Source organism: Anolis sagrei, chromosome 4, assembly GCF_037176765.1.
Source record: "Anolis sagrei isolate rAnoSag1 chromosome 4, rAnoSag1.mat, whole genome shotgun sequence".
NCBI lineage: Eukaryota > Metazoa > Chordata > Lepidosauria > Squamata > Dactyloidae > Anolis > Anolis sagrei.
Genome location: NC_090024.1, coordinates 49,406,809 through 49,424,586, shown reverse-complemented (window position 1 = coordinate 49,424,586; position 17,778 = coordinate 49,406,809). Strand labels below are relative to the sequence as shown.

General features: G+C 35.9%; 1 protein-coding gene across 1 annotated transcript; it reads right to left on the bottom strand.

Moving 5' to 3' along the window:
- Positions 1-6,128: 6,128 nt before the first annotated feature.
- LOC132772818 (epidermal retinol dehydrogenase 2-like) lies at positions 6,129-16,832 on the bottom strand. Its single transcript, XM_060771676.2, has 7 exons — positions 16,396-16,832; positions 15,225-15,356; positions 11,870-11,969; positions 10,308-10,452; positions 8,925-9,047; positions 6,785-6,918; positions 6,129-6,326 (listed from the first exon to the last, which is right to left on the bottom strand). The coding sequence occupies exons 1-6, from the start codon at positions 16,780-16,782 to the stop codon at positions 6,807-6,809; spliced, it is 999 nt and encodes a 332-aa protein (XP_060627659.2). The 5' UTR covers positions 16,783-16,832; the 3' UTR covers positions 6,129-6,326; positions 6,785-6,806.
- Between the last annotated feature and the right edge of the window lie 946 nt (positions 16,833-17,778).

Sequence of the window (17,778 nt, the reverse complement as noted above, 5' to 3'; positions counted from 1 at the left end):
TAGATTTTATGAGAACACAGAACATTATATCTTGGATTACATCACTTTAGGTAGGAATTCAGGTGTTAAATCACTCTCTCCCACGCATCCCTAGGAGAAATAGTTCTTTTAAGTCACCTGTATTATTGCAGGAGAAAGTAATTAAAGTAATTAAAAATATACCTATGTTGAACAGTTGCTAAACTGGCAAAACTACTAGAGAATTCTGAACAATAGTGCTAAGTCACATGTTCCATGTATACAGGGTGCAAACATATAAACTGCAGATTTGTTCAAATGTATCTTCCTCCGTGTGTATGTATGCACCTTCACTCATTTGCTGTACAGCGTATCAGAATAAATGCATTCATATTTCATAGTATTTGTTTACAGACCAACAAAATAGCTCTGATTGCCAAATATACTTCAGATACAAGTCTGCATCAGATAAAATTTAAAATATAATCTATGTAAGAGTGAGGAATCAGATTTTATTTTGAATCTGTGTTCAATAATAGCATTATGGCCATTATTTGTTTTTTGTATGCAATTCTGACAATAATATTTATATCTATTGGTTCTAGTGAGTTGATGTTTTTTCAAGCAAATGTGAACAATTTATTGCTTTTATCCACTGCAAATCTGTAAAACACAATCAAATGAGGAAGGGAGCACAACAATTTCTGCTACATACAACCTGTCTAACAGCATTACTGGGGGGGGGGGGGGGGGGGAGATCTTGATGAAGTTGGATTTTTTTTGGCTGTGTGTACAAGTTCACATATTCATATTATTTTTAAACATATATAAAATTAAATAAAAGGCTGACATGTTCATAATAACACTTGGTCCAGACTATCATTCCAACATGCTTTTTTATAGGTGCAGCCATGTTTAAGGGTTACGATTATCATGGTTCTAAATACACCCATAAATATCTGTCGCACTAAGATGGCACCTAGTTAGGACTTCCTGTGTAAATACAATAATAAGACCACTACCCTCTCTTCTCTAAACCTACATACTACAGACACATCATAAACTACTATTCAGAAACCCAACAATTTTACTATATATCCAATATTTCTAGATCTTGGAAGTGTTACAGCTCCCAGAATTCCCCACTTAGCATGGCTAGTGATCATACTTCCTAGAACAGTGGGTCTCAACCTGTGGATCACCAGGTATTTTGGTTTACAACTCCCAGAAATCCCAGCCAGTTTACCAGCTGTTAGGATTTCTGGGAGATGAAGGCCAAAACATCTGGGGACCCACAGTTGGGAACGATTGTCCAAGAAGATTCTGAGAATAGCCATCTACCAGGCTTCCAGTTCTTATTGGGAGGAGACCAGATCTCCACAGTGAGTTCTTACATTTCTTTTAACATGATCATCTTTTTGGCTAAAAAAAAAGAAACACAATCCAGATAACTTTAGCCCACTTGGTAACATAACTTTCAAAAGCGTGCTTGCTTGTTTGTTTTACTATAGCTCCTATAATCTGTCATCGCAGCTGGGGATGTTTATCAAAAATAGCTTTTCAAACTGTGGCTGCCATTTGTTTTTTTTTTATATATAAACACATATCGTTCAGGCTTCAATTGTATACACTCAGGAATACATATACATGAGAAACCGTAAAATTAGGAAAATGCCATCAGGATAAAAATTCTGTCTCTTTCCCTGAATTTTTCAAACTTACTCTTAAAGGTTTTCTCTTTTGGGTTATACTGAATACTATTTTCCAATAATATTTTTTGCATATGCGGGATTTGTGAGCTTGTAGTATATTATATATGCCTATATAATATTTCTTAATATTTCTTAAAGGTAGTTGACTAGTTAGAATAAAAACAAACAGAGAGGTCTGTAGAGTAGTCTTGATAATTAGTATAGTTTAATATATAGTTTAAGTGTTTATGCCTCTGTGTTAGTTTGTGGTTTGTCATGTGTAAGTTTTTGTACTAGTTAGAAAGTAGATTAGTTGAGTGTTTTTTAAAATATATAACTTTACAATGTGTTTGTTCACATTATAGTTTAATGTTTTTTTTCTTTTCTATCAAGAAAAACTAATTTAAAAATTGTTCAATCTTTATGATTCTCCCAGATTCTGTTATTTGTGCTGCCTCAGACTAACAATGTAATTTGTCATAAGAAAGAAACTAGAGTTTTAATGTAACCGCAAGATTATCAAAAAACCATAATGAAAGATATGGTGCATATTAGCCATGGGTGGCTCTTGGAGAGTTTCTCTTTGGGAGAATAAGTCTCAATCCTTTCATCTTTTTTCCTGTAGGTGGAAATCCTACAATTGTATTCTTAGATATCTAGGAGATGCATCATTTGGCAGAGAAACAGAAAAAGAACAAGACAGCAAATATTCAATAAAACTTGTAAGAGAGATATCTAATAATATCCAGTAATAACATAATAATAATAATAATAATAATAATAATGATAATAATAATAATAATAATGTGACAGCAGAATTGATGAGAAGGAACTGGAAAAGCTTATACAATACGAAGAGTATTTAAAGATCGAACTTCAAAGATTGTAGCACAAGCCAGTAAAGGTGGTCTCAGTAGTGATTGGCACACTGGGTGCAGTGCCTAAAGACCTTGGCCTGCACTTTAAAAAAATCGGCCCTAACAAAATTACCATCTGTCAGCTGCAAAAGGCCACCCTAAATATAGATGAGAGAATGCATGTGTGAGTGAATGAAATATTCTACAGTAACCTTATAATTAATAAAACTTCTATAAATCCAATATTGGTTGTCTTTGTGTTTACTTGCATTCCCTGTGTTTTTTAAAACTTTGAATATGTTTTAATGGATTTTAACTGTGAATTTTAATACTATTTATATTAATTGTTTTACTTGCATATTTGTATATTCTAGATTATATGCTAATGCTTTTATGCTAAGCTGCTTTGAGTCTCCTTCGTGAGAGATAAAGCAGAGTATAAATATAATAATAATAATAATAATAATAATAATAATAATAATGAGGTTTAAGTTTAAAAATATATAACATCCAAAAAACACTATTTCAGAAGGGAAGAAAATATCCTTCCTATCAATTTGGATAAACGTAGGCTACTCATAATTTATTGATAGCTATAGTATTTATTTATGCACCCATCTTTTCTCCTATAAGCCAGTTCAAAGCAAATAATTTGGATTTTATATGGCAGATAAACAAAAGACAGAAAAACAGAAAAAAGTAGATTAACTTATTTCAGTAAAACGTTTATTTAAAACTAACAGTATAATGTATCGCTACATGATACTGGCTCCAGGCATGTAGCCGCCCGGGGGGGTGGGGGGGGTGGGGGCTTCAGCCCCCCCCCCCAGAAATTCTCATGATGGTCTGCAAAAAGGCCTTACTGGTACATTATTTAAACTGTTATGTTTATTCATATCCTGATCTGATCACCATGCTCAATATATCTCATATGCATGGGGGTATTGGGGTAACGATACAAAAGGTTTGCTAGGGTAGACATTCTTTCACTCAGACTCACTCCCCCCCCCGGAATAAAACTCAGCCCCTCCCACCCCCCACCCCCCCGAATCAAAATCTTGGCTACGGGCCTGTGACTGGCTCTATAATTGGACACAAAATAGCAACTGACATTCTTAAATTTTAAAAGTATTTAGTCACGCGTATGATGGCAAGACAATATGAAAGTTTCTTTTTCAGAATACCATCCACAATCTCCTTTACCACATAGCTGGTGGAGATACTGTAGGAAATGTGGTAAATATGACCAGCTAGAGAGGAAAATAATAAGAAGTTTCTTAATAATAAAGCAGAGCTGGCAGGGAACTAATTTACATGGACATATAACTCACAATTGGTTTGCATATTACGGTTTTCACAATGTTTTTTCTAGATCTAGTAAGTATCATGGGTAAAAACAGGCTAATCTGGTTTAGTCCCACATTAGGAAAAGTCAGAGGATTGTCCAGAATTTGCTTTAACCTCCAGGGTAACCCTGTAGTTTTGGGCCAATATGATAAAGTTAGGGCAAGAAAAGATGGCATGCTCTGTTTTTGTGTGTTTTGTAGCCGAGGGCATCTTTAGATGTTGAGAGATCATCTAAAGCAGAGAGTATAAAATCCTGTCCTCCTCCCAGGAGATCTGCAAAGCCTCAGTTGCCCCAATGGAGACTTACTCCTGCACAGCAGTATTGTTCTCAGGCAGGTCCAACTGCTCCTCCTCCATAGGTCCTGCTTTGGCTACTGAGAAGCAACCCCCCCTCCTCCTCTTGGCCCATGGTCCTGACACAGGAACACATTCAGTGCTTGATTTGCAGCTGTGTTGAAGAGAGTCTACATGGCACATTTGGCCGAAACCAGTTTGGACTTGCAGGAACATCATCTTATGCGTAGCCACTGCTGATTAGTTGAAAAGCTCCAGGAGAGCTACCAGCAATTGCATGCTCCCTGTGGTGATATCAGCAAAGGTGCTTGCAAGACCAGGGAAAAGGAGGAAGGGTTGCTTCTTCTTTCTTGTTTGCTGTTGTCTGAGATGATCAAGTGCTCTCCTGGAGGTCTGTGACCATTCAACAGCAGTGACGAGGGTGACATTTTCCAGAATTCTGCAGGAGCAAATGGGGCGATTGAGAGATGGAAGCCTCCATTTTACCCTTGAAGTGTGCAATTTTCAGTATGTGGGGAAAATCTGTGTACACATTTTAAGAATGACAGTTCAGCAGTTCTGACCATGAGGTTGAGCAATGGCAGGTTTAGATTCTGAATTCTGAAACTCCATGGCATCTCTGATTTAACTGAGATCTGGAGAAAGCTCCTGTAATGCTTATGGTTGCAAAGATAATGATTTTCTTTTAGCAAGTACTGCTTATTATCTGCCTAGAAAGCCTATCAACTCTATAGGTCAGTGTTTGGAAATGAAATACCCTATCTTTCAAGTACTTTGGGAAAAAAATGAAAATTGTATGAGTCCATAGACCTCATATGTCATAATACTTTTGCTTTAGGACACTTCATTATGTGTAATCTTAATTTACACTTTGAAAGCAACTCACTTTTATTCTGAGCAAATGAATAAGGTGAAATTCAAAATGTCTTGCTTGTTAAGTAATGATTTGGAATATCTTTCTGTATAATAATAACAATAATAATGAAAATAAGTATGCTATGGCACTAAAATGGGTGAAAAATCAATGTGTTCTATTTCAGTTGTTGTGAGACAAGGCATTACCCCTTTAACAGCCTCTGATAGTACTGGGCTAGATAGACTAAACTTCTTGGTGCCGCAAATAAGTTTTAGCACCTAACTTTCCAGCTAGGGTAACTAATTAAGATTGTTGCAGCCGTTGTGTGCTTTCAAATCATTTCAGATTTTTGACAACCCTATCACAGTATTTTCTTGTTAGGATTAAGACAAAGGGGATTTGTCTTTGTCTTGCTCTGAGGCTGAAGGGGTGTGATTTGCCATTTTCTTATTTCCTTCCTTCTTTCCCTCCTTTCTTTGTCCTTCTCTCTCTTTTTCCTATCTTGATTTATTTCCTTCCTTCCTTCCTTCCTTCCTTCCTTCCTTCCTTCCTTCCTTCCTTCCTTCCTCTTTCCTTCCTTCTTTCCTTCCTTCTCTCTCTTTCTTTCTTTCTTCTCCTCTTCTTTTCTTTTTCATTCATTCATTCATTCATTCATTCATTCATTCTACTTTCTTCCCTTTCTCCCCCTCCCTGTGTTCATAGCCCTTTCCCCTCCTTCCTTCCTTCCTTCCTTCCTTCCTTCCTTCCTTCCTTCCTTCCTTCCTTCCTTCATTTTCTCCCCCCCCCCCCGCCCCGCCCATCTCTTCTTTCTCCTTCTTCCCTGACAGGAAGGCAGACAGTGGAGGTCCCTATCTGGGAAGGACAGCCCAGTCCCTTTGCATGTTCAACAGGTTGACACTCTTCCCATGGGAATGGCACAAACTTGGTGAATAGGGAGTACAAACAGCAAGAGGTGGTGGTGCAGGGTAGTGGGGGCACAAGTGGCAGCAGGTGGCAGGAATGGGGGGCAGGAGGGCAGCAGTGCTCGATGGGCTGCACCAACTGGTTCCATGTGCCATATATTATGCAGGCTTGCTTTAAACAAACAAAAGACAGAAAGACAGAAAAAGGTCAACATATTCCAGGAAAACATTTATTCAAAACTAACAGTATGCACATGAGATATTAAATAGGAAGTTTCAGGGAAGCCTTTTGTAAGTAAAGAAAAACATTTTGAATTCTGAAAGATGAGGGATGACTTTTCTCTGTTGTCTTCTCTCTGTTTTGCTGATTCTTACATGTACAATAAGAGACTTTGATGATAGCTGCTGTTCCCCTCACCTGCTGTGGGCAGAAAATCAGCTAAATTACAATCCTGTTCTTTTCCAACTCAAATTTGTTTATTACATTTTTTGCAACATTTACTGCAGACATGTTACTGAATAATGAAGAGAAAGCAGGCTGGTCTTTGATGCTGATTAATGGGTTGTCTAGTGGCTTTGCAAAAATAAGCTTAACTGTCAATATTATGTCTTTATGTCAAAGGTAGAGTATTCAATATAAGTTTCACCTAAGATCTGTGTGACTGGCATGAGCATAAAACTGTTCTCAGAAGCAATGGACAGCCCGGATGGCAGTATTATTCTTTTACAAGGAAATAAAAACTCAAATGTCAAATTTTGTTTGCTTTAACAGAATATCTGACGTACATATAATGCTAGGTAGGCACCTATAGGATATATGATACAGTAAAACCATTCTTAAATAAGTAAAACAACAATCCACTAAAGTATTAAACATACCAGTTGTTAAGAGGAAGATTTTTCATTTAGTCCTTTGTGTTTGTCCTCTACGAATCTCACCTCTAAAGTGATCTAAATTATTGAATATTCCAAGATATTCTACAAGAAGAAAAACCACTTTCTTAGGAAAAAATCTGGGGAGAGAATATAGTAATTTAGTTACCTCTAAAACATATATTTATTCTTTTTTATCTGTATATTTATTATTTTTATAGCAATATAAGTAATGTTATACAATTTATATGACAAAACTTTCCCTATATGACTTTTGCCACTATATATCTCACTTTAAAATTTTCCCCACTCTCATCACTTAAAACAATAATTGAAAAGATAAAATTAAAATATTAAAAAGGACTTCCTACTTCAAAGACACACAATGAAAATATATTATAAATCTGCTAATCTATAATTTTAGACAGTGACTTCATTATACCATACATTTTTGCTCTATCTTAAAACCCGCAAGCATTTCTTATTTTTTACATAAATGATAACTAATTCTTCTAATTCTTTTATGATTTATCAATTTACTTGTCCTTTATCAAACAAGATAACTTGTCAATTTCTCCCAGTTATAGAATTATTATTATATTTTTTGTAATTTAATATTCTTTTACAAATAGCTTTTCAGTTTTCCATTTTGTATATAGAGCAGTCTTGCTTCAATAAGTATATAATGTAACCATTTGAAAGTTGTATTTTTTTGTTCTTTTGAAAGTCTCAGTAGAAATAAAGTTGGATTTAGTTATAATCTAATTTTAAATATATCTTGTAACATTTTTAATCAATCTCAACAATTTGTTTGTTTTGTTACATTTTCATCACATATGATAAAAAAAAATACCTTTATATGTTTCAAATTTTCAACCTAAATTTTTAGTGTCCTTGTACATCTTTACCTCTTTGACTAGAGTCAGATACCATCTATAAATAATTTTATATTCTCTTTCAAGTTGTAACAAAATGCCCAATTAAAGTGTAAGTTTTAGGTATGTTTATTAGTATTAGCTGAGAGGTGGCCAGAAGCTCCAGGCATTGGCATTGCCATAGCAAAAAAAAAATATCTTGTAGATATACTTCTTAATAGTGAGAGATTTTCAATTATACAAGTTTATTTCTTTCAATGCTTTTTAATAATTATCTTGGAATGAGGTTGAATTTCTATTCAGTAACATTATTACTAAATATTTATTATTTTTACCACTTGGCATCCAGATAACTTTTACAACCACATGACTTCTTTTATTATATTTTTTATCAACATGTGTTTTTTTGTTTATTTACTCTGAAATCTGCCACTTTACCATATTGTTTAAAGAGCTCATAAGAGGAGTTATATTTTCCAACAGATCTTCTAATACAATCATTATATCATCTGCAAAACCTCTCAACTGTATAGATTTTTTTTTTACCTTCAAGCCTTTAATCACTTCTCCTTGTCTTATTTCTCTTATTAGTACTTCCGAAACTAGAATAAAGGGCTGTAGGTAATGTAAACATCCTTGTCTTGCTATTTTTTCTTTTCTTTTGCAAATATAGATTTTTTTCCCCAGTGCTTTCTTATGATGACAGATATCTTAGAGCTGTGGTTATGTTGAACTCCATGGTTTTGCATTGATGAGGCATTGGGAGCTGTGCAGTGGTGACTGGAGTGTGGAGGGATGGGTGTGTTGTTTTTATGATGTGTGCAATAGAACAATAACAGTAAAGCTATTCTATTCTGTCAGGGCCATTTGATATTATATCTGATAATCACCATGAGGTGCATTCTGAAGTAAAGTTATTGATGAAAAATGATCAAGACTATTATGGGAAATAAACTTTTTTTTTAAAAAAAAGAAAAGTCTCATTCACAAACTTAAAGTAAATTATAATTTTCAAGAGAGATAAATGATCAATCAAACATATGAGCTCCAAGATTAATTTAGCAAATGTCAAAAGCTGCATTCATATCTCAGTTCCACACATTACAACAATTTCCAATGTTTGATTATGTTATTTAGGAATATTTGAACATAAAATGCCTCCTGCATCATAATCTAACTTTCAGCGCACTAAGCCACATTGGTTATCTCAACAATATTGACTCAATATTTGAACACAAAAATAACAATTGACAGAGGAGAGAGATTCTTACATTTTAAGGACAATGAGTCCATCATATGGTGGCAAGAGCACATACAACTTTTCTTTAAGAATCCCATCCACAATCTTCTTCCCAACATAGCTGACATCCAAAATAGGAAGTAGTAACGGCTGGCTGTAGGAAGATATTTAAGAAGTTGTCTGAATAAATTTGAAACATTGTCCTTTCTGACAACCACATAGTTCTGCGAAGGAACTTTTAGTTTATAGAATATCTGAGCTGGAAGGAGCCATGCAGGAATACAGAACTAAAGCACTTCTGAAAGATGCCATACAGCCTCTGTTTAGATGTTCATCACCATTTAGGGAAGTCCGTTTCACTGTCAAGCAGTTCCTAAAACAAACAAGTTTTTTTTCTTAATGTTCAAATGGAATCTCTTTTTAAGTAAAAAAAAACAATGACTCTAGTCCCTTGTACACTGCCATAAAATCTAGATTATCAAAGCCGATAATCTACATAATTTGATTTGAATGGGATTAGATAAGTCTACACTGTCAGATAATCCAGTTCAAAACAGATAATCTGGATTTTATTTGGCAGTGTAGAAGGGGCCCCTGAAAAGGAATCTCCAGTTCCTGCACTAATGTGGGTTTTGACATCTATTTTAAAATTCAGGATTTGTCTACTTTAGCCTATAGTCCACTTTTAATTAAAAATTGACTCTGGACATCGAGATGATGTCTAGGGACCTCAGGACCATAACATGGGGTAAAACAGTTATCTCAGGCACCTTCTACACTGCCATATAAAATCCAGATCATATGCTTTGAACTGGAGTATTTGGCAGTGTAGTCTCATATAATCCAGTTCGATAATTTGGATTATATGGCAGTGGAAAAGGGCCTCCATTTTACCTTGCGTTAGGAGTAGTAGTAGATAAATGGTCCAAAGTTCTCTCCGGCATTCAAGGCAGGGAATCAACAGATTTGGGCCGTGTCATTTATGTTGCCAAAACATCAACAGTGGCATCCACATGGCCAATGGAATAATCCCTCTCTTTACCCTTGTCAGCAAAGATAACTGGTGATGGCAAGGCGCTCTTCAGAACTCAATCACTGGCTCCTACAATGACAGTAACAGCAGGCCAGGTAAGGGTGGACATCCTGGCTTTGGTCTGACTGTGTGGTCCGAACTTTGTTTTTCCTACTACAGCATATTGAGAGAAAGGGCATTTGAATAACTTCATGGCATCCAGGGCCAGTGTGGAGCAGAAATGTTCCAGACTGGTTCCAGATTTTGAAATATATGAGGTCCCACCACCTCTGATTACAAAGGCAGTCCCTTATATATCACAGGTCCCATGATATGTGCCCAAGCTCTGTGTCTAGGCAATGACATTTGTAAATGTGCTGCTATCTGAAATTCAGTACTTACGTTGTTTGTACTCCTCTAACTAATTCAGTATTCACATATGAAGGACAAATAATGGTGGTTTTAATGCCTTTCTTTCCTGCAGCTCTCATTTCAAATGCAAGAGATTCCAAAAACCCAAATACTGCAGCTTTACTTGCACTAGCATCTGAAAAATTCAGAAAGAAGAATCAAAAGGATGAAAAGTATTACATTTAGTAGTGGTAATTTTATTTCTTAGCCCTTAGGCCATATCACAATACCAAACCAAACAACAAGGCTTGATAACACTTGATTGCAGTGAGTTAAAATAAGACGCTTACAACAATACAGTAAATAAATATGATAAGATATGATAAAACTGATAAAACTGGGTATATACATCATATTTCCTTATCACCCCTAAAGTTTACCCCGATCAGCCCCACATGTGGTTCAAACGTATTGTTTTGCTTTATTATATTTTGTATAACTATAACTAAGGGGGAGAAAGTAAACCTACATTCAGAGTTGGTTGTACTTATGCAACCAATGTTGTAGTAGCAAATTGTTGCCATATTCAACTGCTATTTTTGCAAATACTTCCAAAGATGTAAACTGATTGAGACCTTTTAAAAAGAACTGGACAAAGGAAAGCAGACTACCTAATGACTAAGGAGGAGACAGGAAACCTCTTTGCAGAGAATTTACATACACATCTCTAACAGATTCTAAAAATAATTGTGGAAGCTTCTGAAAAGTATTAGCAATACATAGAATGACAAAATAATCTTTCTGATTGTGATTTGGTGGTTTCTTCAAATGTTCAGGAATAATGTTTGATACAACTTCTCCTGTGCAGATGTGTACTTCATGTATGAAGGTTCCCCCCTCCACTTTAAAACCTGGCCCAGCTGAAAAGGAAGGAAGTTATAGCATGCATGCTAGCTGGACAAATATCATAACATGCTATCTTCAATATTATGTTTTGTTTCTCTATAGATGCTTCCTGCTTTTATTGTAAGTAAAATCTCACACATTTTTGCTTAGTTATTCCTGTGATTATTTTCACATTTGTTTATTCCCAGGTAAGTCTGATATGACGCTCCATTCGACATGCTGGCCACATGACATTGGAGGTATCTATGGACAATGCCAGCTCTTCAGCTTAGAAATGGAGATGACCACCAGAGTTGGACATGACTAGACTTAGTATCAGGGGAAACCTTTACTTAAGTCTGATATAAATATGTACTCTGTTTGAGGCATTTGCTGTTCATGACCAGCTATTTCATCCAAAATTCATCTGAAAACAAAAGTTAGCAAGATCTATTTGTCATTGCCGTTTTCTGGTACTGAAACAAACTTGCCCAAGGTCACCCAGAAGGTTTCATAGCCAGGTGGTAATTCGACCTTGTTCCACTAAAGTCCTAGTCTAACACTCAAATAATTGCATCACACTGACTTATTAACCTAACGTTATGATCTCTCAATTCTTTCTTAAACGAAGATGCTTTGATTTGTACTCATTTATTTCCAGTCAGGCCGGCTGTCTCTGACTTTATACTTTAATAGATGAATAAGGAATAGTTATGTAGCATACTGACCTGTTAGTTTATTGGTCCCTGCTAGTGCTGATATACTAGCAGTAGAAACCAAATGGCCTTCATTGCGGGCAATCATGGCTGGAAGAAAGGCTTTGCAAGTCTGTGGCACAATTGGTAAATCAGTATTAATATTAGCCATGTTTTATGTAACTCTTGTATTTGCTTGCTCAGAGTTAAGAGATAAAACATTAAAGTTAAAGAACTTCTGCTGGCATACTTTTTTTATGGGATTTTTTATGCCAGTTTACTCAGTGCTAGGAAGCAATACATTAAAATATTAACACATTATTTGCAATTCATTATTTAATCAACTCATGAGAATCGAAGTGAAGCAATATATGAAACAATAAACAAAATTAATTACTTTTCTCTTCAAACACAAGAATGAGATTTTCTCATCTTTGACATTATGGAGGGAGTGGACTAACAGCAATAAAAAGAAAAACAATCCCACTGCCATTACACGGCTTATTATGTGTTGCTGCTTCATGTCACTCTTGTGTTGTATCAAGCAAAATCAATGGATCAGCAAGAGAGGACATGGTGCTTTTTGTTGCGTTTGAAGAGAAGTGTAGTGGTATTAATTTGGCCTGTAGTAAAAGCCATTTTGGATCTCATTACTTTAATGCTACCACCTAGCTCCTAGGATCCAAAAAGGCTGTGTGTTTGCCTCATACTCATTGCAGTCTCCCAGACTAATTTTGATTTTGGACCCAGTGCATTCAGCTCCTATAACCTGAACAGATAACCTGGACAGTTGCTGAAGTTGGAATGCTTGTGGATAAGATAGTGGTATATTGTGAGCGCTATATTAGTCACACATTAGCTTCAACTCTATAGCCAGCTTAACAATGAATAGAAATAAGTTTGAAAAATAATAAGCATAATTGGGTTATATCAAAACCAATGTGTAGTTTACTGGTTAATACAATATGATGGAAAGCAATCAAGAATGTTGCATTAGGCATCTGATACTTGTTCTAACTGAAGAATGTTAATATAAATGGGGATGAGTGACTGTCTCAAATCTGAAGACAAAATATATAAAAGAGAAGCTTTAGGGCAGAATGGTACTATTCTGGGCTACTGCATAAAATAATAAGAATAACTTTATTTTTATACCCCACCTCCATTTCCTCAGAGGGACTCAGAGTGGCTTACATGGGGACGAGCCCGAATAAACATGGTTAAAATATGGCACCCTAAAATATAAAAAGAACAGCATAAAACAGAATAAAACAACAAAGTTATAACAGAATATAAGAGCAACCATCAAACAAATAACCAATGAACCTGCAATAATAACCAATTTCTGGGCATGGGTGGGCAGACTGGTGCAACTCAATTGTAAGGATAAGGCTGATGGATAAAGTGCATAAGTCAAATGGCAACATTGGGGATAGGGGGCAATGTAAGATAGAGCATTATAACTTTGGGTACAGAACAGTAGTAAAGTGCTGCTATTGCATTAATTTATAGTTGATAACTTGAATGGTAAGCTTTGTTCTTTTATTTACAACATTAGTTGTAAAAATGAACTCTGGAGGGCAATTTATAATAAAAACCACACTGCTTATGAACCTCTATGGAAGTTATTTTTGTAGAAAATGGAACACTGTTATAAAGTATTACCATTATGATGATGTTGTAGTAGAGCCTGTGAGTAACATTGCAAGCAGTAGTATGGGTGTCAGAAGAGGAAAAAGGGTTACTCATGAGCAGGAGTCTGATGAGGAACAACAGAGAAAAAGGATCCGGGATATACTTATGGCACCTACAGATGAGGACTCAGTTGAGGGGTTCTCTGGGGATGAAGGGTCAGTGAGTGAAGGAGAAGACGGAGACACAATGGATTGGACTAGGGGAAGAAAGAGGGTTACTCAGGAGCAGGAATCGGATGAGGAGTGGCAAAGAAAGAGGATCCTACTTATGGCATCTACAGATGAGGATTCATTTGAGGGATTCTCTGGGGATGATGGGTCACAGAGTGGGGAAAACGGGGATGACACTGTTGTTTGGACTAAGGTAAAGAAAGTGCAAGCTATTTGTGCGGAGCCAACATCTAGTGAGACATTTATGGGATTCTCTGGGAGTGAAGACTGGCAATCGGAGAATCCAACTGAGTCTTGGGGGGATCTAATTCTTGACAGGAGATTGAGAAGATGGAGGGATGGGCGAAGGACTTCACGTGAAGAGTTGGGAGCAGCTGCAAGGGATAATCATGGGGCGGTGATGAGGATGTGTAGATAAAAGTGGGTTCAGGAATGCAGGATCTTTGCAGAAGGCAAGGTGTTGGTGAACGTTCGTGCATTAGATACTGTCTGGACTTGTCGCTGCTTGTTTCATGTTCAGCATTGGTTTGGGATCTGCAGGTTGCTGTTCCTGATCGTGTGTGCTTTCAACTCAGATTGGATTCTCGTGAGTGTGGATTTCTCCCTTCCTGGACCTTGGACCGGCTTAACTGACGCTGCTTGTGGACTTTGGAGCTTCGCTATTTCGGATTCCTCCTGCTACGACTCTGGACTTTGGCTGACTACGCTTTTCTTTCTGAGGCTTCAAATCTTTGTTAACCAGTTGCATGCTGTGCCCTTTTGTTTGGATTTAGAGCACTGTGTTTACTTCGGTTCTTTTATCTCGTTAATCACGATTATTTTCCTGTTTACCTTTTTTGAACCAGGTTTGGTTAACTTTTGAGTTTTGACCAGAGGCACTGCGTTTAAGTGTCTCTGTGTTACTTTCTTTTGCTGCAATAAACTCTGTTCAGAAACTAACTCTGAGTCTGGCCCTTTAAGGCATCTGTGATTCTAACAGATGATAATGAGCTCTGTAGCATTATAATGTAACAATTTCAATTTTTAAGTCATTTGCAAATTTTGGGTTTATTTTTTAAAATCCTACATTTGAACAATTACTTTAATTAAAAATGTAAATATTTTTAACACATTGATTTCAGTATGTTTTCATTAACTTATGTCTACATTAAGGAATTTTAAGAAGAACAAAAAGATTGCACACTAGCAGGAGTAGCATTTTTAAAATTAATTAATGTCAGTGCTGAAGAGCATGGAGATTTCACTTCTCACCACAATGACAGATTTATTTCTCAAATATTGTGGTTATTGGGTGTCTTCAAATCATTATCAACTTATGGCGACACAAAGGTGACTCAGATACAGTGTTTTCTAAGGCTAAGAGAGTTTGACTAGCTCACTCAGTAAACCAGTGGATTTTCACGACTGAGTGGGAATTCAAATGTTGCTCTCATGCATCATAATCCAATATTCAAACTACTTTACCATATGCAAAAATTCAAACCATACATTTACTGGTAAAAGAAAGCTGGTAAAACAATTACCCAGAAATGTGCTTTAGTGTTCACATCTAGTGTTTCATCGATATCAGAGTCAAGAAGATCAAGGAAATCCTTTCCTTTCAGAACACCTGCATTGTTGATGAGAATTTCTACATCACCGACTTCACTTTTAACCTGCAAAAATAAAAAGCCAAACTTGAGATGTCTTGCCCAAGACTTATCCTGATTTATTAACAGCCTGAGGGAGTGCAGGCAAAAGGTAGCACCAAACCCTGAAAGTAAGTTTTGTTCTCCTGTAAGTCTCTTTTGAGGACCTGTGCAGGCAAAACATATGATTTCTGTACTCTTGGAGGCTTCTTTCGTGTGTCAAATTACCTTACCAAAATTGCTATATACATGTATATAGTGCACAATAGGAACATTTTTCAACTGTCTTGCAGACTCTGTTTGTTTCATTAAATTGATTTTATATTGGGTTGCTAAGTGTTTTCCGGGCTGTATGGCCATGTTCCATCAGCATTCTCTTATATAAAGGGATATTTAAAAGCGACAGAAAGAGAGAGACCACAGTGTAAATAGGAGGAAATAATGTAAACTAAGCATGAAAGAGTACTCATTTAAAAAAAAATATGCACAGAGAAATCCCCTATTGTCAACCTAGATTTTTTGCCACTGGGCAAATAACGCTTTATTGCCCTGCTCAATTGTATTCATTATTGCAAACATTTTTTTGTTTTTGAACTGTGTTGTGATTTTTTATAATGTTCATATAGTGAAGAGTACTTACTTTCAAACCCATTAGCTAATTTGAAAGGTAGATTATGATCATAATGGGAAATTCCCCCAAATCTTATGTTATTACCACTACAGCCTGAAATCGTGTATTTCCATGGTTGCCATGGCTCAATGCTGTATAACTATGGGATTTGTAGTTTGGTGAGGAATCAGCACTTTGGCAGAGAAGACTGTAAAACTACAGCTCACATTATTCCATAGCATTGAGCCATGGTAGTTAAAGAGATTGCAAATTGCATTATTTCTACAATGTAGACACACCTCATGTATCCTCTTTTATCTGACTTGTATCCTTCTGTACTTTTCCCTGGTTTAAATAATAGTAAGATAATTTTTACAGTTCTCTTTGCCAAACACTTTGCTGTTTAAAGGAACCACAATTATACACAACATTTTTGAACCACAAATAAAGCTTTACCTGTTCTGCCACCGCATAAATTTCTTCTCTTTTGCGTAGGTCACACTTGTAGGTATATACGGCTAGAGCCCCATTGGCTTTGGCAAGTTCTGCTGTTTCATTGTTACCTTCTTCGTCAATGTCCCAGAGAATAAGGACAGAACCAAGACGTGCCAAATTTATGGAAATCTCTCTTCCAATTCCATTTGCAGATCCCGTGACAAGCACTATTTTCCCAGCAACATTTTTTTGAAGAGAGAAAAACATTAAAATGAATGCCTCCAAACAGTAATAGCAAAATAAAATCAGAAATTCAATAGTATTCAAGATACTTCTTATGATTAACATGACTCTGTTGAATCTATTTTCTAGTTTAAAAATGAGATAATTTACTGGTAATATCAACATGAAGTTTGCTATTCTTGTTAATAATTTTGGAGCAAATCCTCCCTTCTCAACCTTGCAATAGGAAATGATATTGTCTATGCTACGGTGGATATAAGTATTTCAAATAATCTGCATATTTGAAAACATCTATGGGAGGCCCAATTTGTTCTCCTCCCACTTACAATTAGATTTGATTATAGAGATAATGTTATAATTTAGCAGAATTATATACATTGCCAGCATGGATATGTGACAAGATATTAAAGTGCAGCTGGCCCTATCCTACACTTAAGTGCCTCTAAAATGAAGGTGCTGCCACTCCTTAAAAGAAGGAGAAAAAGAAGGAGAACAAACACTTCAGAGTCATTTATTGAATTTCATATTACATTTTATATTACATTACGAAAGCAGAACATTATAGCTCCTCAGGTAGGAACGCAGATGTGTGATTCCTCTCTCGCATCCTCAGGAGAAATAGTTCTTCTAAGTGACCCGTATTATTGCAGGAAAAAAGGAATTAAAAATATTCACATATTGGACAGCTGCTAAATTGGCAGAACTACTAGCTGTTTCTGTATAATAGTGCTAAGTCACACATTCCATGTATACAGGGTACAAACCTATAAGTTGCAGATTTGTTCATATGTATCTACAATGGGTTATATTAGTAATAATTTATGTATGTATTATGTATTTATGTGCTTTCACTCAACTCTCCTATAACATATCACAATTAAAGCATTCACTACTATTTGTTGTGCTATTTTGCAAACAAAACTACTTGGATTGTCTAATATACTTCAGGTACAAGTCTACATAAGATACATTTTTCATATAAACCATGTTAAGATTTAGGAAAGTGGTATTTTCCCCTGAATCAGCATCAGGTTGCATTGTGATCATTACCATATAGCCCTGTAAGACCTTGTGCCAAAAGGGTGATACAGTAGTGATCATAATGCTACTGATTCAAGGAGAAAGTCCACTTTTCCTCAATCTTTACATGATTTACATAAA